This window comes from Leuciscus leuciscus (genome assembly GCF_965113295.1).
Source record: "Leuciscus leuciscus genome assembly, chromosome: 3".
Classification (NCBI taxonomy): domain Eukaryota; kingdom Metazoa; phylum Chordata; class Actinopteri; order Cypriniformes; family Leuciscidae; genus Leuciscus; species Leuciscus leuciscus.
In genome coordinates, this window is record NC_138727.1 from 13,697,416 (window position 1) to 13,720,690 (window position 23,275).

Consider the following 23,275-nt stretch of genomic DNA (forward strand, 5'->3'; position numbering starts at 1 on the left):
TTGCCTCCTCCTGGGCTTTGGCTCAAGGCGCCTCGCTGACAGATATCTGTAGAGCTGCGGGCTGGGCGACACCCAACACGTTCGCTAGGTTTTATAGCCTTCGTGTTGAACCTGTTTCCTCCCGTGTACTCGCTTCGGCCAGTAGCGCGAGGGATTAGGTTAGTGTCGGCTTGCTACGCCATTCTCGCCCTAGGGGCCAGATACGTGCGTTATTCTGCTCCGTGGGTTACCCAACAAACGGTTAACCTCGTGAGTTCCTCCGTCATCCCCCCCCGGCGACAGGCGAGGCGGATCGCCAGTCGCCAAGCTTGTTACCTCTCTTGAGCTGAGTACAGGCTGGGGTCCTATGTAGTGGTCCCTACGGCGACCCCATAGGTGTTTTTCCACGTTCGGTTACCCTCCGGGTTAGCCAGTGTCTTCCCCTTGACAGACTCTGTCTGTCGTCTCTGCTGAGTTCGCTCCCACCCTCCGGGCTGGGACTACCTCAGAGACTGCCGTGTGTTCACTACCCTACGGGCTAGTGCACATGTGTTTTCCTAGTGCCTCCCTTCGGGCAGGTTATGGGCTCCGCAGCGTTCCCTTCTACATCATGGGCACGCTTTCCCAGTGTTATCCAATGTCCACTGAGCGGGTCTTGCGGAACAGCAGTGTGACTCTTCCCAGCTAAGCTTCCGCACATAAGAGATAAGTTTCAAGAAACTGCGGCTGAAGCTTAGGCAGGGCGCTGGAAGGGGCCAGCAGCATGGCGTTTTATTAGGGATCCCAATTCGTTGGAAACTCCTCCGACGAGACGTAGGAGTTCCCGAACGAAAGGGAACGTCTCGGTTACGTATGGTAACCCTCGTTCCCTGAGTAGGGAACGGAGACGTCTCGTCCCGTCGCCATGCTGCTGTACCTTCGCGGAGGACTGGACACTGTTCGGCTCCTCAGCGAAAAGCGTTTGTGTATGCGCTTGCTTCCGCTTTATACCCGCGCTGGTAGGCGGGCCGCGGGATGCAAATCTTGCATGCCAATGTTTATTGGCTCGTTTTATCTCACTCGAAGGCAATTGGTCTCCCTAGCGTGATCCCAATTCGTTGGAAACTCCTCCGACGAGACGTCTCCGTTCCCTACTCAGGGAACGAGGGTTACCATACGTAACCGAGACGTTTTGCGGATTCGCCATGAACGCCAGAGAGAAATGCACATTTCAAATGGATTTCACAATCAGAGAGCCTATTTCTTTTGGTTTTGAATATTTTCGTTTAAAAGTAGACATTTCAAGCTTTCTGTAATATATAGCCTATTTCTTAAATCTGTGAGGCACAAGCTGAGTTTCGGCGCCCTCCAGTTCACATGCAATGCAAGTGACCATGCCGGCGCCTTATTACATTGTCTGCTATATATTTTCTTCTTATTTATTAAATACAGGCAATTCGTTGATAAAACATTGATCAAAATTAAGATACAATTTATACAAAACGAAAATCTTTTAAAAAGAGCCTTTCTACAAAACAAAACTCAATGAAGTGTTCAAAATCATGTCTTACATGTCATGTCTCGAGACATATTTGCGCATCTCATGATGTATCATATCTTTCTCGGCGAACAGCGCCGTTGCTGGGAGGGCGCCAGCGCCTCTGCCTCGCGAGTGGATGATAGCCCTGAAGATGCCTAGCAATGGTATACCTTTAGTGGTAGTATAGGTACCTTTAGTTAAGTTATACCTCAAGAGTCTTCGTAGCGCACTAAGAGACAACGGTATGATGCGTAATGGAGATTCCAAAGCGCTCTTCTTTGGTCAGAACCATGGAGAGCGATCGCGGATAGGTCCGTCCTATGCACCGACACTTTTTACAATGCAACAAAATATTTAAAGAGCATCAAGCTATTAAAATCGATATTTTATTTTATATTTTAATCTGTTATTTTATCAGTCATTTTTATTAGGTTAAACAGTGATTGAATAACGGTTTTAATTTAACGTTTTTAATTTAAGGCCCACCTTGTCTCGTCGTAAACTAACCAATCTCGGGACTCCCCATTGTCTGCTTTTCTCCATCGTTCTTTAAAAAAAGTTTTTTGACCTTCGATGTAACGCCACATTTTTTTGAAGGTGTGCCTCCTCTAAAAGTGTCCGCCGTCCATGTGAAACAGTATGCTATTTTTATTTACCCGCCACGGTGGCCGGTAGGTGAAGCGAGTTTACCCGCCACAACACAAAATCACCCGCATTTGGCTGGTGGCGGGTGCTAATTTCCATCCCTGACACACACACACACACACACACACACACGTGGTCAATGGTGGAATTGATATACCTGGCTTTTCAAATCTCTTTATCTACGACCTATTGCTCTGCTATACCTTCAATACTACTAATAAAGTAACTCGGGTTATGTAGTGTACTCATACTCAGGTGATAAACCTGAGTATGTGATAAATTATAAGAGCCGTTAAGTGGTAGACTTGAGTGCTGTTCCCCAGATCTGTACTTCTGGAAAATTTTAAATGTCCCCATTGCACAGCATCATTTTTCTTAAAAATGTGCTTGTTACTTGAGTTCTAATATAAAAGTAAGCTGATCTTCCATACTTGCATTTTTGTTTGCTTCGGTCTGTCCTAGTTTATTTTATTCCTCTTCATTTTCCCCACAATCATGTTCAGAAAAGTTTAAAGGCACAGTTCACCCAAAATTAAAACACATATTTACTCCTTTAAAAACACATTATTTTCTTTCTCACGTGAAAGACAAAAATAGGAGTTTTGAAGAATGTTTACAATATTACTTTTGTGTTTCACAGAATAAACAAATATTTTGAATGACATGATGAGTAAATGATGACAGAAATTAAATTTTTGATTTGAAATATTCCTTTAACACTTTACTCTCTCTCCGTTCACTTCCTCTCCCTAGGGCAGTTCTTCTTTCTGACACATTGTAGCCTTTCAGTCTCACCTCTGAAGAACGACTATATTCCATTTATGCATGCTCTGTGCATCTCTCTCTCTCTCTCTCTCTCTCTCTCTCTCTCTCTCTCTCTCTCTCTCTCTCTCTCTCTCTCTCTCTCTCTCTCTCGATCCCTCTCTCTACCCATGTCTTTTTGTGAAAAGAGTTAATGGACAGATCTGCCCAATTACTGAGCATGTGCCCTCTTTGTCCCTGACCTCTAGCTATTCCACTTGACCTCCCAGCATGCACTTTCAGACAGAAATATAAAAAATATAAAAATAAAGAGAAAGAGTGGCCTGCATGAGTGAAATCAATTTGAAAAAGAAAGAGCGGCCTGCATGAGTGAAATCTATTTGAAACAATCTATTTGCATTTCAATGTAAGGGCAGGTTACTAGTACATACAGTGTATGCAAATATTGAAATCTTGAAAAAATTGGCTCAAAAAATGGATGGTGTATAAAAAACTTTATTAAATTTAAATGTTTTGTTATTAAATGTTAAATGTATTTTCTAACAAAAAAAAAATAATTCTGTGCTGAAAAATTACACAACAACTGAAGTCTTCCAATTTGATTGACTCTTTCTGTAGGTTACATCACTACACCAGTAGGTAAGTGAGTGAGTCACTGCTTTTCACACTGCGCTTAATCCTGGGTTATCGTTGTTTTGAAACCTGCTTTTATCCCCGGGCAGAGGAACGTTTCAGGCTTGCAATTAACTCTTTCCCCGCCATTGATGGAAATTTCCGCCATTTATGAGACAACGCTTCCCCGTCATTGACAGAAAATTCCAGCTTTCCTTGTTTTTTACTGTTATATAGTAGGGGGCGCTTTGACATCTTCTGAAATAGTACTAAAATAGTAATCTCCTGATCAAAACACAGTCGAAGAAGAAACAGAAACAAGCAATAGGCTATCATATGTAATCATATCCATATGTAAAATAATGCAATCATCAACATCATATAAATCAAAACTGCCTAACATTACCAAATGAAATGTTGACCTAGTACAAGCTATTGGTCTGTGAAGCTTTGGTGGGTGTAAATGGACTCAATCGACTCTTTTTGATCATTGTTCTAAATCCGATCCAGATACAGTCTTTGACAAAAAACATGATTTTCTCAGCTTTTTGCTCAGAATGTTTTACTTTTATTTTTAAAAATACCCACATTCAGGTGTTGATTAAAAAAGAATGCATGAAGCTAGAATAAAACTTTTTTTCTTTTTTTTAGGCAGAGGCTCTGCTCTTTCTTTTGATATATTGCATGTTCAGATATTCATGCATAACAAAAATTCTGGGGGCCATGACATTTTTGTGAAAATTATCAAAAAAGAGAATGTTTAATTTTTACCTTTATAGTCCATTCAGAAAACATTTTGATATTACATTCAGCAATAGAGCATTTGTGACCCTGGATCACAAAAGCAGTCACATGTCGCACGGGTATATTTGTGGCAATAGCCAACAATACATTTTATGTGTCAAAATCATCGATTTTTCTTTTATGCCAAAAATCATTAGGATATTAAGTAAAGATCATGTTCCATGAAGATATTTAGTAAATTGCCTACCATAAATAAATAAAACATTTATTTTTGTGAGTGAATGCAGCACAATCACGAACATAAATGAACAACTTTAAAGACGATTTTCTCAATGTTTAGATTTTTTGCACCCTCAGATTCCAGATTTTCAAATAATTGTATCTCGGTCAAATATTTTCCTAGCCTAACAAACCATACATCAACGGAAAGCTTATTTATTCAACTTTCAGATGATGTATAAATCTAAATGTAAAAAAATTTACCCATGTGACTGGTTTTGTGGTCCAGGGTCACATTCATGTAAACAGGTCGCGTGCTTCATTCATCCAGTCAGTGACACTGGCACTGCAAATATGCCAATAAGGATGTTTGTTAACCCCGAGTTTGGGAGTGCACAGTGTGAAACGTTAACTTGTGAATATCCAGGATTAATTATTATCCCCGGGTTAACTATTAACTATTTCAAGTGTTAAAAGCCATACTGAATCATATAGAAATTTGTTAAAAATACTGATTTATTCAGGAACTAAATAATGTGCACTCCACATGTGAACAGTGCATTTTTAATCAGATTGAGAAGATATCAGATTCAAGTGTTTACATACTTAAATTCTCCTATTGATTAGATTATTTTTAAGTCTACAATCCGATCAAAATTAAATTCCGATCGAGCATAATTGGATAAACTTTACATGAAGACTTTTCAATCCGATTGAACAATCAATCAATTATTTGGCTGCATGCAGACATAGCAACTGTCAATTTTATTGAACTGTATAAAAGCAATATCGCACATTTGGAGTGACTCATCTCTCCCTATCACACACACACGGCTCTGATGTAATGGGCAAAAGTTACTTAACTTAAAATAACTAAATGCATAGCAATCAGGTCATATTTTTATTATTGTTATTATTATTTTTATTTTATTTTATCATTTTATTGTTGACGGACAGATAAAATAAAGAGGCTGCTACATATATAAAAAAAATATATATTGGGCATCTATCAACTGAAAGCACGTTGCCATAATGCTGCAGATGGCTCCATTGTTAATAATGGCAATGAGCCTTTTTTACAGGGTTCAGCGTTCAGGGTTCTGGTGTAGGTACACGCAACCAAACTTTTCTAATAACAATAAACCATGTTGGAAAAAAAAATAGTATATTAGACCACTAACAATCCTTAGAAGAACTATATAACTTTACAGGCAAATGGATAAGTGGACACTGATTGATGGGCCACATTTAAGGATAAACTATAACACAAAGACACTAGTTTATATGTTCTTACATGGATCATGGGTGAATGTTGGATGAATATGTGTGTTTGTGTATGTGATACCTGTGACCCTCAGTTTATCTGTGCCAATACTGATCTCCTCTTCATCAGCAGAGAAGAGAACTCTCTCGCCATCACTACTTCTCACCTCGAACCGCTGACACTGGGCTTCTACCATCTCTGAGCCTGCAGAAAAAGAAAAAGAAAGAATAAGCCCTTGAGAAACAAGAACATAACTTTTGCGGCCCACATTAACCTCATACAATCAGGAAAGGTGTTCTTGTACTAGACAGAGTATTCAAAAATATCCAAGATGGTGGATGATGATAATTTTTTTTTTTTTTTTTTTATCCAGTGCTATATACGTAAATAAATACAAGTTTAATTTAAGTTAATTTTCAATTTCAGTTATGATGCTGCCTTAGGAAACAGCTGCCAATGTTGACAATGACAAAAAGTCTCAACTCCCTATGTTTCTGAACAGAGTTAATATTAGAGCAGCTGCTCATTGTTTCCAGGGTGTTTAAAGACTTAGTACAGTGTCAAATTATAGATGTATTTGTACAATACACTTACAGTAATTAATACAAGTCTCTTGAGTAAAAATTTGTCCCAAATAGAATTACTAATCATTCTTTCAGTCCATTTGCCTGAAGTCCTTGACCACAAAATATGTCATGAAACACATTTTATTCTGGGCAAAAAGTTTTATGTAGCAAACAATTTTGCTAATAAAACGCAGGGCTCCAGACTAACCTTTCCACTGGTTGCACTGGTGCTACCAACTTTCTCAGTTGGTCGCACTAGCATATGATTTGGTCGCACCTTTTTTTTTTTTTTTTATACATGCCATGGGATTAATCAATGCATGCTGATGAATAGTGGTCTTAATCTGCATACCTTAGTTTTGCACTGATGTAAAAAGACTGACAGTGACACAAGACCTCATGTTAGCAAAATGTTTTAATCTTTTAACTCTCAAAAAAAAAATACTAAAAAAACATGTATGCTCTTTAATGTTTGATTATAACTTTACTGTCTTCACATAGGGATGGGAATTGATAAGATTTTATCAATAATAATGCCACTGACGATTCTGATGATCGATCCGATTCTTTAACGATTCTCTTATCGATTCTTGATAGCACTGTGTGGAAGAATGTAGTCATATGCTTTTCAAAAAAACAAGTGGTTTTATTTTTTTATTATTATTTTTTATTTTACTTTTTATGTAATAAATAGAACCTTATTGTAAAGTGTTACTGATTAGTTATACACCGATTCAGACGTCTCCTGAGTTCACTGTTGGAAAGATCAGTTGTTTTAACCATTCATTAAAATTAATCGGTTCAAAGGAGTCATTAGTTCGCAAATTGGACGTGTCATGCGCGTTATGATTATCCCAGCAGTTCGGACATGGACATCCAAGATTTGTGTCAATACAGAAAACATTTTATCACTGGATAGTTTTTTTCGTTTAATTAAAGTGTTGTTTTATGTCAGCTGAATGTCCGGAACGCTTTTCAGAGAAGATAAGGCAACTTATTTAGCACAATTCACACCCAGCGGTAATTCAGAAAAAAAAGAAAAAAAATCTCCGAATGCTCCACATGAAACTTTGGTCTTCCGACCTTTTACCTCCGTATCGATTTATTTTGATTAATATGTGCGAGGGAGAGAGAGCAAGACAGCGCTTAGTTTGGAGACGGTGAGGTCTTGTTTACACTTTCGCCTGGCTCCGAAGAGAGAGAATGTGCGCTCTCTCTCTCTCTCTCTCTCTCTATGATCAAATGATCTATGATCAAAAAATGATCATTCTAGAAGAAAATTTCAGATGGCACTTAAAGGCTTTTGCATCTGAACTTTTCATACACACACACACATATATATATATATATATATATATATATATATATATATATATATTAATGATTATGTATTTTTGAAGTAATGTGTTAAAGGTGTACAGTATGTATTCTCTCTCTCTCTCTCTCTCTCTCTCTCTCTCTCTCTCTCTCTCTCTCTTTCAGTTAAACATGCGCCCTGTCCCGCGCAGCAGTTTATCTACATTACTCACCGATCAAATAAGACTTTGGCTGGACAAAAATTCACTTTGGTGGGCGCTAAAACAAGTTCAATGCAGGAAAATTCATGCGTGAATTTAACGATCATGCACTCGCACAAATGCGACCACATAAATTTTTTACTCGCACATTCTCAAATTCGGTCGCAGTCTGGAACCCTGAAACGGCATATATGAAAAGAACCTTTCCACATGTTCTCACTTAACTGAAATTAGTCATAATCTGTTGTGAAAAAGACAAAAAAATCTAATAAAAATCTAATAAATTATTAAATTGGAACTACATAATATAGTGGAAATATGTATATAGAATATGGAAAGCCAGTGATGATTTATTTTACAGTTTCCTTCTCCTCGTAATAACTGTAAGTTATTAACTAAACCAAACCCTAATCCTACAGTGACATGTAACAAGGACACCTTGAAATACAGTGTAACCAGAAAGCTGTTCTTTAAACCCTGATGCATGATTATGACTTAGAGAAAGAGCTGAATTTGTATTTGTCTCATGCAAGGGGCTGATGTGAACGATGCATATGAAACTGATCTTGACTTTATTCACCAAAAATGACTTGGTCCAAAAACAACAGTGTCACTGAAATCTCGGCAGCTTTTAGTGCACTGCCCCAAACACACAGTTCAATGGCTTCACTGACTATATTATTCATCACAGCTATCATATCTTCCATGACCTCTGTGACTTTGGAGAGCAAACTTGGCTTTATTTGCTTTATTTGCTTGCCTGCATTGTGTGTGTATGACAGAAAGTAAACTTCTCTTTTTTTCCTTAAGCCCACTCTCGCTTTTCTCTGCCATCCTCTATTGTCTTTCTAGCTCTTCATGCATTCATTGCCTGTCCTCTTACTTTTTTTCAGTGTTTGTACTAAACAGACACCCTGACCTTTCTCCAAGCGCCCTATGGCAAATATAGCAGTCCATTAAAGCCTATAACAATGCAAATTTGGGGATTTAATTTAGCCAATTTTTCCAACATGCCTTCCTTTATATTTACCAGTTTACACCTTATTGGATAGTACATTAGAGAGATACACTGTTTTGATATATGGGACAACACATTTCTAAGAACTTCAACCAGCTAATTGTTCTCAACATCTACACAATCAATCTATTGATCTAATAATCAGTTTGATTTTCTCAAATTTTCTCAAAAATGTGATCTGTCCTCAGACTAAGCCTCAGTACTTCACATTCACATTAAATGCATTATTAACCTTGAGATTAACAGAAGTAAATATGAAACATTTCTACAATTTTCTTTGAGAAGAGGTTCTATTAAATATACCTAAGGTTGCACAGCTGTGTCCCCACTGTCATATATATATATATATATATATATATATACATACATATATATATATATATATATATATATATATATATATATATATATATATGTCAGGGTTCTGTCACTTCGGTCTAGTTAATTTCTTGGTTTTGTGACAGAGCTCTGACACTCCCTGTTTTGTCTCGTCTCTGTGTGAGTGCGCGGTTCCGAGCGCGCTCGGGCCGTGCACTCACTTGTCTACGTGCCTTGTTATATGTGCGGGGCGTGGTGTTTGGATCCCGACACGTCTGTCTGGTTAGGTTTCGGTTCTGTGTCGGGATTCGGACATCAATGCTCCGCGTGTTTGTTTTCTTTTGTGAGCGCACGGAATGAGCTTTCGCTTGTTCTCGTGCGCTCTGTCTTGTCACGTGAGCGCGCGCGGTTTCGAGTTCGCTCGAGCCGCGCGCTCTTCTGTCTGCATGTGTTTTTTCTTGTCTTGTGCTGTGTAGCACACAGCTTGTTTTTCACTGGCTGTGTGCTTTCATGTTGTCATGTTTTGTGTGAACACGTGGCTTATGAGTTTTCACTAGCTGCGTGTTCATGTCTCGTTTTGTGTTCTAGTCCTGTTTGTTGTGAGCACATGGCTTGTCATGTGTTTCCTTGTGCCATGTGCTCTCTAATCGATTGTCTAACCCCGCCCACCTTGTTACCTGATTATTGATTCATTTTCCCCACCTGTCCTCCCTCGTTACCTGCTTTGTTTGCTCTCCCTATTTATTCTCCTTGTGTTTGCAGTCCTGTGCTGGTTCGTCGTCGTACACGGTGTGTTTCCCTGCTGTGTGCTTCAGTCCAAGTCCAAGTCCAAGTCTGTCTTGTTTTCCCCCTTGGGGTAGTTTTTGTTTGTGTTTTGTTTTATTTTGTGATATATTGAATAAAAGACCTTTTTCTCGCAATTGAGCCCTCGCTCCCTCACTCTACCTGACAGAACGAACCAGCCATCAGAGGACTCAGCAGAAAGATGGTCATCTTTCTGTTTCCATCTCCCAGTGCTTGCCCCTCCACTTGTCAGACGATGAAGCACTATGGCAAGCTCTTTTCTCTTCGCCAAGGGGTGTCTACAGTGAAAGAGTTTGCCCATCAGTTTGTCATCACTGCAGAGGGGCTTGACATTAACAACACTGCGCTCAAGGACATTTTCAACAACGGCCTTAATGAGCCTGTCCGTGCCTGGGAGATGGGAATGCTGGGGATTCTTTCATTCTGGCAGTTTGTGGGGTACGTATACAACCGTGGTGAGGAGGGAGGCCTTCCACCTCTTGGCCCACCTCCTATTCATCTCACAAGCTGCCAGGTCCCCAGTCCTCCGATGACCCCTTCGGGGAGAGGGAGGAGGAAGAACAGTTCCGCCTCATCTGCCTCCTATCCACTGGCGGCTGAAGAGGCTGCAGCGCCCCCACTGGCGGCTGAAGAGGCTGCAGCGCCCCCACTGGCGGCTGAAGAGGCTGCAGCGCCCCCACTGGCGGCTGAAGAGGCTGCAGCGCCCCCACTGGCGGCTGAAGAGGCTGCAGCGCCCCCACTGGCGGCTGAAGAGGCTGCAGCGCCCCCTGTGGCGGCTGAAGAGGCTGCAGCGCCCCCTGTGGCGGCTGAAGAGGCTGCAGCGCCCCCTGTGGCGTTTCTTGAGACCGCAGCAGCACCACCTTGCTCACGGAAACGGAGGAAGAGAAGGAGGGCTCCTGTTGCTCACTCAAGGCCAGTGGTCCCAGTTCCCGTTCCGGGGGTCCCTGTGTCGGTGGTCCCTGTGTCGGGGGTCCCAGTATCGGTGGTCCCGAGTCCAGTGGTTCCAGTTCCAGTGGTCCCTGTGTCTGTGGTCCGGAGACGGAAGAGGAAAAGAAAGGCCTCCTCAACGACTTGTCCGGTGGCTCCGGGCCCGGGGACCGTCCCAGAGGTGACTGCTATCCCTGACTCGCCGTCCAGGCCCCCTGCCCTGCCGGCCCCGCTCAAGCTGCTCGCCCTGCCGGCTCCGCTCAAGCTCCTGGCCCTGCCGGCCCCTCTCAAGCTCCTGGCCCTGCCGGCCCCGCTCAAGCTCCTGGCCCTGCCGGCGCCACCCAAGCTCCTGGCCCTGCCGGCGCCACCCAAGCTCCTGGCCCTGCCGGCGCCACCCAAGCTCCTTGCCCTGCAGGCGCCACCCAAGCTCCTGGCCTTGCCGGCGCCACCCAAGCTCCTTGCCCTGCCGGCGCCACCCATGCTCCCAGTCATGCCGGGTTCGGCCAAGCTCCCGGAAGCGGTCCCAGAGCCCGTTGCCAGCCCGGAAGCCGTCGCCAAGCAGCCTGCTCCTCCTTATATGGCCTTCCTCACTATAGTCCCTGTCTTTCCCAAGCCTGGCCAGCCTGCTCCGCCTGCCCTGATGGCTCTGCCCTTGCAACCTGTCCTGTCGATGCCACCCAAGGTCCCAGCAACGCCCTGGCCCTCAGCCAGGATTCCAGACCCGCCGGAATCTCCCTGGTCAGTTCCTCCAGCACCGCCCTGGCCCTCAGCCAGGATTCCAGACCCGCCGGAATCTCCCTGGTCTGTCCCTCCGGTTCCACCCTGGTCTTCTGCCATGACCCCAGATCTGTCTGAGCCTCCCTGGCTCAACCCGCCCGTCCCTCCCTGGTCCCTCTTTTTGACTTTGTGGATGTTCCTGCTGGCTCTGACTTGGCTCCCCTCCCTCCCTCCCCACTTTGTCTCTGTGTCTTGATCTTCCTGTCTTGTGTTGTCTGTTGGTGAGTTGTCTTGTCATGTTCCTGTCTTGTTTTTGATGTCCCGCTTTGGGACGCCAGGTGGCGTCCCTTGGAGGAGGGGTAGTGTCAGGGTTCTGTCACTTCGGTCTAGTTAATTTCTTGGTTTTGTGACAGAGCTCTGACACTCCCTGTTTTGTCTCGTCTCTGTGTGAGTGCGCGGTTCCGAGCGCGCTCGGGCCGTGCACTCACTTGTCTACGTGCCTTGTTATATGTGCGGGGCGTGGTGTTTGGATCCCGACACGTCTGTCTGGTTAGGTTTCGGTTCTGTGTCGGGATTCGGACATCAATGCTCCGCGTGTTTGTTTTCTTTTGTGAGCGCACGGAATGAGCTTTCGCTTGTTCTCGTGCGCTCTGTCTTGTCACGTGAGCGCGCGCGGTTTCGAGTTCGCTCGAGCCGCGCGCTCTTCTGTCTGCATGTGTTTTTTCTTGTCTTGTGCTGTGTAGCACACAGCTTGTTTTTCACTGGCTGTGTGCTTTCATGTTGTCATGTTTTGTGTGAACACGTGGCTTATGAGTTTTCACTAGCTGCGTGTTCATGTCTCGTTTTGTGTTCTAGTCCTGTTTGTTGTGAGCACATGGCTTGTCATGTGTTTCCTTGTGCCATGTGCTCTCTAATCGATTGTCTAACCCCGCCCACCTTGTTACCTGATTATTGATTCATTTTCCCCACCTGTCCTCCCTCGTTACCTGCTTTGTTTGCTCTCCCTATTTATTCTCCTTGTGTTTGCAGTCCTGTGCTGGTTCGTCGTCGTACACGGTGTGTTTCCCTGCTGTGTGCTTCAGTCCAAGTCCAAGTCCAAGTCTGTCTTGTTTTCCCCCTTGGGGTAGTTTTTGTTTGTGTTTTGTTTTATTTTGTGATATATTGAATAAAAGACCTTTTTCTCGCAATTGAGCCCTCGCTCCCTCACTCTACCTGACAGATATATATATATATATATATTAGGGCTGTCAATCGATTAAAATTTTAATCGCGATTAATCGCATGATTGTCATGAGTTAACTCGCGATTAATCGCATTTAATCGCACTTTTTTTTTCTTTTTTTTTTAAATGTACCTTAAATTAATACTTTTCAAGTTTGTAATACTCTAATCAACGTGGGCATGGATAAATATAGATGCTTTATGCAAATGTATGTTTATTATTGAAACCATAGTCAATATAGAGCATAAGGACGAGACATGTTTCAAAGGTCGTAGATGTTTTTCAAAGAACTTGTTCATGTCTATTAGACACATGTAGAAAGAACAAAAAAATGCCAGGTTACCATTACTTCTCTTTCTTTGCACTGAGCAATTTACTAGCACAAACATGTTTAGATGTTTGCATGACAGGGCAGCTCTTCTGAAAATGCTAAATGTAGCCTACATTTATTATTTATTATTACATTATTACTCTCTGTGCCCATTTTGATGAATCTAAATTCTCAATAAAACTGTTTTCATTGGGATATTTTACTGTTTCTGTTGTCAAACAACGGAATGAATTTGAAATGGTGACTGAAACGCGACCCATAAGACATAACCAGCTCTCCCTTCCAAGACGTTAAGTTAATCTGCACAACAATTCTGATAATCGAGCCGTCGTCTGGTGAAATCAAATTCACATAAGATAAAGACAATATCTGTGCTCTGATTTCGGCTATACTTTTAAAATTAGAGAAGCAACATAATATCTGTGCTTAACTGAATTAAAGCGCTGCTCCTCCGCGCGAGACGCAGAGAGAGAGAGAGAGAGCGAGCGAGCAAGAGAGCGAGAGGTGCGCGTGCGTGCCGAGAGAGCAGTACCGGCGGGTACCGGTAGATTCTCAGAAACTAAATAAGGTTTGGGCGCTTTGTTGAAGGGAAAAAATCGCTAAAGGGGTCTGCAATGTCGCTAAGTTGGCAACACTGTGTATCTCCATTTCTCCATCTAGAGGTTGGGCCACGGGTCAAACAGAAAATACGCGCTGCGTTAATCGCGCGTTAAAAAAAATAGTGCCGTTAATATGATTTTGCGTTAACGCCTTATTAACGCGCTAACTTTGACAGCCCTAATATATATATATATATATATATATGAAGAGTTCAGATGCAAAAGCCTCTAAGTGCCATCTGAAATTTTCTTCTAGAATGATCATTTTTATCAAGCTCGTATATTTAAATTCAGTAATTTCACTTACATGACAATTAATAGGTCATTTTCATTGCTGTTTAAGTGAAATTACTGAACTTAAATATACGAGCTTGATAAAAATTATCATTCTAGAAGAAAATTTCAGATGGCACTTAGAGGCTTTTGCATCTGAACTCTTCATATATATATATATATATATATATATATATATACACACACACACACACACACACACACATGACAATACACCATCAATCCTTCTTCCAAAACGTGTTTTTGTCTTACCCTGATTCACTATGGTAAGGATGTTATAAGTGTTTATATTTTAGATAGAGCGGGATGCTTTTCACACTGAGCACTTACTCACTCGTCCGTACGTCGCGTCATTTCCATAAATAAAGAAAAGTTGCTCCGGCTACTTTGACAGGTGTATGGTGGGAGTGACAAAGGTTAGTTGTCGCAACAAGCGAGAAATGTGGACAGAGAGCTGGTACATTTCGAACCCTTGGGGAATCACCTGTTTTAAAAAAAAATATATGAACAGAGGAGAGTCTGCTGGCAAAATGAGAACGCGTCACAGCTCGTATTAAAACAAGAATCAACACTGACTTTGCTTTTGGGAGATGGTGAAAACAGGGATTAAACTGACACGGAGATGGCATTTTTATTACTCAACAGGTTAGTAAGGTATTTTATTGAACAGATAAATTGTCATGTAACTCTCCAACAGAGTTAATTGTAAATCATTATGTATTGTGAAAGTTCATTTCATTGTGGTTGTTGTAGTGCAGTGCTGGAATTTATTTTAAAGGAAGTACCGTGTCAATTAATGGGTATATACAGTAACGTCTTCAACTAGTAAGCTTGAGATCCTTTCCATCTAAAATGTTTATGTCTCTTAAGCCTAGTAGTGAATGTTTTATGTGCAGTAGGACAACTATTCATCCGCACAGTCAAGCAGAGCTGAAGCACAGCAAAAATAAAGTTCTTCCGCAAAATGCATGCAGTTTTGTTTATTAAAGTTAAATGATTTTTTGCCTCTTGTTCAGTTCAATTAATTAAAATGAGCTAAAGTCAAATAATTTTTTAACATTTTGCACAAATTAATTCAAATGTGTTCAACAAACTATTATATTTAAAACTGAAGTTTACTCAATTCATTTGTGTTAAAACTACATGAATATCTTTTGTTGATAACTAACTGGGCAGTGGATCTGTAGTTCCCAGCATGCTTTGCAAGGGACTGCATTAGGAGAGTTATTTTAAGGTTTAAGTGTTATTTTATGTGTTTCCAGTAAAGGGACAGATGCTGGTATGTTCAGTTATATTGGACATTTAGAGTAGTTTCTGTAAATCTGTGTGTATATATATATATATATATTAGGGCTGGGAATCCATAAAAAAAAGTTAACTAATTAATTGCACAATTTGCTGTAATTAATTGCATTTCCCGCAAACTTGTAATCATCAATATTTAAACTTAGAATCATTAATTAATTAAATTAAACAACACAGGGGAAAAAAAGGAACAGAAAATAGCCCTATATTAAAATAATATTAAACATCAATATATCAATATATTATTATTTTTCAATAATCAATCAACATAATCAATTTAACAGATTTTTTTTTTTTTTTTTTTTTTTACTAATTATCCAAATAAAATATAGTCCTACAAAGCTTTTATTACCAGAGCATGTGATCAGAGCAGGTCATTTTACCATTGTTGCCCAGCATGGCTATACCAGCTCAGCAAACAGAAGTCTACTACTGAGAAATTTCACGTTATTTGAGCGAACTTTGCTTTTCCGGTGCGTGATCGGTACATGATTGGAGCGTTTGGGCCATTAAGGACAGAGCAGAACGCGCAGCACAAACACGGAGCGGAACATTGAGCAGAGAGCGCGCAGACACACACACACACACACACACGGAACGGAGAGCGCAGCGCACACACGGAGCGGAAAAGACCCGCTCATGAAAGCTGTGCGAGAATGAAGCCTGGTCGCCGAACACGGAGGGGCGGGACGGCGTATTTTCAGGCTTTTCAATAGCAGCCGCAACGGGAAATCATTAAAACGAGGCAAAAAAAAAGGTGCTGCGTTAATTGCGTTCTTTTTTTTTTACGCGTTAAAACATCTCAAATTAATCGTAAAGATTAACGTGTTAATTCCCCCAGCCCTAATATATAGGCTATATATATATATATATATATATATTTTTTTTTTTTTTTTTTTTTTTTTTACTTCCCTCTCTTGCTCTTCTCCACTGTTTCTATATTCTGTTTTTAGGTTCACAATCATTGGAAAACTTGACTGTCAATCATAGTTGTGATGACACGACACTCGATCAATCCACTGGTGTGCCAACTGCATAAAAGTCCCTGTTTGTCTGCTAGAGTCATATCAGCGTCAGACTTCACTCAGTTCTGTTCTTTCAGTCAAGCTTTGCCTTATAGTCAGCGATGAATGTCTTTTAATGTGTTTGCTATGTGATCTTGAATTTGGGTTTGTACTTTGGTTACTGACATGTATTGCACTAGTCGCTATTGACTCTGCTGATTCAGCATTAGCTATCAAGTCTTGTGTCAAGTGCATCCTGAGTGTGTGTAGATGATAACAGAGAATATTTGTTCTTGATTAGCCGAAGTTACGAACACAGTGTTTGTCTTGCCACTTGATCATGTTTGGTTTGTTAATTAACTAAATCTGCTTAATGCACAATCACATTGCTGCTTATTACCACTTTCTGATTTTGTGGGTTGGTGTTCTTAAAGGTAGTATGTCCATTGTTTGTTAGGTTAAGAGTGGTCACCACTTTTTTGTATTTTTGTATTTAGTAGCATAGTTTATGTAATGTGTTGTATACGCTGAAGACTTAAATTATGTTTCAAAATTTTTTTGGTAGTTAGTTTAGAGGGTTTGGATTATTAACTACGGGAATTGTTTGGTTTTGATATTTTCTTTGATTTTTATTTTTATTTTCTTTGTTTAGTAACTTCACACACTAGTAACACACTGCATTTTTTTAAATAAATGTACTCAGTACTGCACGTTATAACTTTGCATTGGATGTTTCTGTTTATTGAACATGCAATTATATCTCACTTAAATGTTACACAATAATCAACATCAAGCACATACTGTAACAGTAATGTTTATGATTTTTTTGGTTACCATTATGAAGAAGAGTGGTGCTTTAGGCTATGGGCAATCAGTGATCAATACTATTGTCTTTTCTTATTTGTTCATTATATACATGGTGTATAATGATGAACAAAACTGCTTGTTTGAACATGTAGGTGTCACTGAAATAAAGTCTCAGTAAATTAATTAAAAATATATAAAAATATTAAGTTGGACCGACATAAAACATTTGTTTGACTAATGTAGTAAGTTACACATACTAGAGTAAATTTAAATGCTGTTCTTTTGAATTTTCTATTATAACATGTTAATCTTAATCTTTTCAGAGACCCAAAGAAACAAATGTAGAGCTCATCTTCAGATCTTGAAGATATATTTTTTTTTTTTTTTTTTTATACAAAGAGGTTTTGGTGTAGGACTATGTTAAATATAATAAAAAAACATGCAGTTCATTAATGAATTGCTTATCATTATTTTATTTTATAATTAGACAGATAGGTTGCATATCAGTTGGGCAATTCCATGCAAAGGTCATCTTTACCATGAAAAAATAAAGTTTTAACCAAAAGAACAAAACCCTTTTTAAGTTGTCCATTTAGGTCTGTAATATACTGTATTAATGTGCTTTGACAAAAATTTTAAGAAAATTGCCTTGTTTATCCACCAGATATGAGGTGAGCAACAATGCTTAAATTACATTTTCAACCAGCCATATTTCATGCTTTCAAAAAAAGGTATCAAAGACCCCCCTTTTTAAACTTTATTTTAACAGTATAAGCATTTTGCAGAAAGATGGAGGCATGCCTGATAAATAAATATACTAATTTGGTCATAACAGCACTGCCTGTTGAATTTATAAGGGCTATAATAAAGAGGTCTTGACGCTTCAGTGCACTGTCACGTCCATAACGTTTTAAAGGTTTAGTTTATTTAATATGACAATTATAAATGCAAATAACTTGAAACTTTATTTACAAAGCTAAATTATGTTTATGCTTATTAGGATCGACAATTCATCTCACTACTTTGCTCTGAACAACCATAATAATGCGTTACGGACGTGACCGTTACGGACGCTTCACATTAAATTTTAGAAAAACATATTTTGCCTGTCAATTCCCCAGATTCGGTGCTCTGAGAATATGCATTTCCAATTTAAATATTGTAAGAAGTTTTTTTTTTTTTTTTTTTTTTTTCTGAGACATTTCACCTGTCATTATGAGTTCAAATGTCACATCCATAACGCTGGAATTGCCCAGTTAAAGTTTCAGATAATTTGTTCTCTTTTGAGGGAAAAAGGGAAATAAAAAATAAAAAAGTTGAATCTACATTAATTATGTAAGATAGTGATTAAAAACGTGCTCGAGTATAAGGAAAGGCTAATTTTGATTATGCTGATGAGACCAAGAGAAGTGAATGCTAATAAAGTGTTAATTTATACTTTTTGTATTATACTTTTTAGTATTTGATTAATCCTCTCTTGACAATATAACTGCACAGCCAGAGATGTGCTCATAGATCCACTAAAGAGCATGATCATATTCAGACAAGATGTGACAGAATCACACCACAGGATTATGAAGGGACAGTTGTTTCTTAATTTCTTCATTCCTTCAGTAAAAAAGAGCTCTGATACTTAAAGTTTTGATTTGTGAGTTTGCGAAGTATCAGAAAGCCCAAGATGTGTCTGTATCTACCAGAAAAAAAAAAGAAAAAAAAATATTAAGATTAAGTATAAACTGTAAGAATACTAAAAAACAAATACTGATTTAATGAATGAGCAAGCAATGATTATATATGTGGACATTTGGTTAATTGGATAATGGTTGCACATGGTTGCAGATAGAAGTGGCAGTTTAGTATTATTTCTGCTAAATATCAATAATACCAAACATTAACATCTTACAATTACGATAAAATTAAAGTTTCGTTGGTAAAAACATACACATTAAATTACAAAATTAGCCGAGTGGATCGGGTCTAATTTACCTGTGGAACCACGACTATGCCTTCTTGGAGATAAATCAGTGTTACCCAATAAAGCAAAAAATGCATTTACCCTTATGAAGATTGATACCCTTATTTTACAAGGTGGCTATTTTTGCTCAATCGTACGTATTTTACGAGTTGCCCAATTCGTATGAATTCATACGAATGACCTACCCCTGACCCCGCCCCTAAACCTACCCGTCACTGGGGTTTAGACAAATCGTACGAATTCGTACAAGTGAGGTCGTACAAATTCGTACAAATTAGCCACCTCATAAATACGAATTGGTCGTGAGATAGCGTTGGTTGCATCACAGCGGCCAGTATGATTTTACGCAACTGGAAATGCCCTAAAACCCCAGATCTAAAAGATTGGATTGATGGGATGATTGAAATTGCTGCATACGATCATGTTGGGGAGAAAAAAAAGAAAGAAAAAAAAATGGATAATTTTGGCAGAATATACAAATGGAGTGAATGACTAGGGTGCTTAACAACTGTTTAATTCCCATGTGCTTTTGTTTTGATTGTATTCCACTGATTGTGACTAGTGGCTGAATATGTAATTGCAAAGGTGATTACTGAATACTTTGATTATATAAAATAAAATTATATATAAAAAAACTAAATATTAATTACATTTGGTTATTCATGATTAAGCCATGTTGTTCACAACAGGTTGTTACCTCAGATTTATTCACATGATTCAAGAGCTCAAGGTTCGAGATCTTGATTACTTTAGTGATTTTCAGTGAATGTACATGTAAGGATTAAACACTCAATATTTACACAAGGACATCCTCACTTTCATAAAGCCATCCAGAGTGCACCACTGCACGGATCCTTCCACTCATCCAGGTGGTTTAAATGAGAAATGATATTCAACGGATATTAATGGCCTGCTCTTGAATATTAATTGGTATTGATGTACCTCTCATTTGAGGTTGGAGGAAATGGAAGCTTTCACCATGGGAGTAAAATGGCAAGAATATATGACCTTGCTATGGAAAATCAGATGGTGTTAAAATGAAAAGATGTTTGTTGCATTAAAAAAACAACAACAACTGGCATTTGCTAAATTTGTCAGTTGAAAAAATACTTTAAGAAAGCCTTGAAAGGTCTTGAGTGACCAGTCATGGCCTTTTGTGGCATAGGATGGAAAAGTTTACAGTAAAACCATATATATAAAAAATAAAAAAATTATAATATAATATAGGCTAATATAATATAATCTAATAAAAAAAAAAATATATATATATATATATATATATATATATATATTATAGAGAAATGTTTCCACAGTTCCAGTATAAATTAAGTGTTTCTACATGGAAATATAAAGCTACCTTTTATATTTTAGGGAGTCCCTTCACAAAATGAATCATCATATTTGGGGGTCCATGGCATAAAATAAGTTTGAAGACCCCTGTTTTACAATATCCTGTACAGCCAAATAATAGTGGGCTTTAAATCATGGGCTGCTTCATTATCATTCCAGTTATAGCAATTGACAGTATAGCTGGACTTGGATGAGGGTGAAAAGAAAATATGTCCAAAATACAGTTAATATTAAACATGGAGGTTCTGATCTGAATTACTTTGACCATATAAACAATCCCAGCTGATGCAAAAAAAACATAGGGGCTCTTAACAAAAAAAACAAAACCTTTAATCTTTTGAAGGTTTCAAGAGCTTGCAGAGAACTGGTGCACAGCACAAAATAAAAGCAAACCAGAGAAGAAGAAAAAAAAGTTGGTAAGATAAATTATTTATCTGAACCGGATAACCCTCATCAATAAAAGGAGAAATAGGTGCATTTTGAGCACCTGTATTAATCAGTGGGTGTGTGTACATGTGTCTGGGTGTGGTTTGTGAACAGTGTAAAGAGACAAATAATCAAAGCTGTTGTCATAATCAGCCAACACAGCCCTGAAGACTGATGCGTGTATTTGTACGCATTAATCTCCATACTGTATGTCCTTTAGGTACTCTCTCTCCCTCTCTCTCGCTCACTGTCTCCATGGAGGGTTTAAGCTCACTACCTCTAAGCGGCAATGTGGCATTGCAAATGATGATATTCATTTAAAACTAGCAATTTATTATTGCTAAATTACACAACATAAAACAGCACATTAAATTTATAAACGTTCCTCTACATGCATGCACACTTTGCCAATGTATTCTTATCGTGATTAATTACTTGGAACTGATCACTCAAATCACCAGATTTTTGGTGCCGCGAAACTTATAATTGATGATTGAAGCCCTTTGAGGCGTCTGTTTTGAAACTTCCAGGTAGATCTCCATTTAAATTGGTTCTCTTATGCCCTGCAGTGGATGCAATGGAATAAAAACTTTTGAAATAATATTATGTTGAACTCTTCTTGACTGACTGAAATTTAAATCCATACTGTATACAAAACTTCATCTAGAATAGATTTTGCCCTTGAACAGCCGGAAATTCACCAAGCAAATCGCTGTTAGTGCAAATGCCCCTGTTAATGTCATGTGAAGTAATAAATAGCAATTTAGCAAACCAATGGTCCATATTTGGCTGGTTAGCTTGATCTTCTTAGCCCTTGATGGTATGCTTGCATGAACAATTTAGTCAGGCTGTTGAATTCAGTCTGCATAGAACGGCAATGGAGTAGCCATTTTTAATGCATAATCGAACGCATAATACTTATAAAAATGTATAATTGAGCATTTGAATGTATTTATAACAATACCTAAATGAACATGAACTGGCTAGCAGTGTGCTAAGCTGCCTGGTTATTAAAAATCCCACAAAAACACTTTAGGATGTATGTTGGTTGTAAAAATGCTTGTCAATTTTACAGAAAAAATAAATTAAAAAATAGCTAACTAAAAATGCTACAGACCTGTTAATTGGTTAACTGTAAGTTATCTTACTATATAGGCCTGGTGATTTTATATTGTTTAGTTAATGTTTATTGCATTATTTCATGTTTTATGGACAGGCCACTTACGATAAACTTTTACCAACTGTATTTGTATCATCCACCTTAAGAGCAAAAAAAAAAAATATATATTTTAAAGTTTTGGTAGTTTAATTATATAAGTATAAAATATGAAAGCACCAATGCCATCCTATAATGAAAAAAATAATAATTTTTGCTGGTTGTTTACCATAAATTTAGCAGGGTATCAGTGAGTTTTGTTGTATATTATATAAAGCATAATTGACAGTACATGAATGGTCATAATAACAGTTCAGATGACATACATAATGTCATCAAGTAATGAGACACTAAATAGAAGAGTACATTATTTCAGCCAATGGAAAATCAATTTCATGGGTGGGCTGAATTTATCAAGACAGCGAATTGCTTTTAAAATTAATGGAAATGCTAACCGACAACGTTTTGGATACTGGCAGTGCCCCTGTCCCACACCTGAGTCCCCAACGTCACACGTGTCTTCCTGTTGTCCTTGTCCGCCCCCCCCAGAGCATCTCTAGCTCATGTCCTCTCTGTCACCCAGTGCTAATGAAATCATCTCCCACTCTCTCAAAGCGGAGAAGCCATTCATTATGCACTCTACACTTCTAAAAATGAAAAGTCAATAAGACAAAAAGCAGATGCTGTGTTCCCTCAATGTCCTCTCAGTTGTTTGGCCTCTGGAGGAGGTGCTCAGAGGAGAAACGAGCACACAGCTGGAGTCGAGCGTGAGAACAGCCCGTGCACGGATTATTTCCCTGTCCCCCAATTTCAATCATCTGTGCAGGGACCTCGTGGCAAACAGCGGGATGCCTCAGGTTAGCGGAGAAGGATGGAGGGATGGAGAGAGAGAATGAAAACAAGATCTGACAGCACAAGCTTGATACTGCATTTCATCACCAGCTCACTTCCAGCACACAGCCCATCAACTCCTCCAACTAAATCCTGCCGCACAATAATTTAGCAAGGCAATACGTTGCTGCAAGAAGGTCATGAAGAGCATTACTTCACACCACCATTTTCCAGAAACACAATTGAGGGTCACAAGGTAAGGATATTCTAAAAGGTTAGCCAAAAGTACCAGATCATTTTTGGGGGGTAGGGGGTGAGGGGTTGGGATTGTGTGTGGAGGGGTTCCAAAATTCTCCAGACACAA

The 23,275-nt window shown here is 39.2% G+C and overlaps 1 protein-coding gene and 1 long non-coding RNA gene across 3 annotated transcripts in view; one reads left to right on the plus strand and one right to left on the minus strand.

Moving 5' to 3' along the window:
* LOC309495921 overlaps window positions 1-23,275 on the plus strand; it is a 385,613-nt gene that overhangs the window by 151,319 nt on the left and 211,019 nt on the right. The window lies entirely within an intron of this gene.
* sgcz (sarcoglycan zeta) overlaps window positions 1-23,275 on the minus strand; it is a 328,983-nt gene that overhangs the window by 54,254 nt on the left and 251,454 nt on the right. For both annotated transcript variants that reach the window (XM_082165838.1, XM_082165839.1), the window contains exon 5: window positions 5,826-5,948. In XM_082165838.1, coding sequence (XP_082021964.1) covers window positions 5,826-5,948 — 123 coding nt within the window. The remainder of the gene's footprint in view (window positions 1-5,825; window positions 5,949-23,275) is intronic.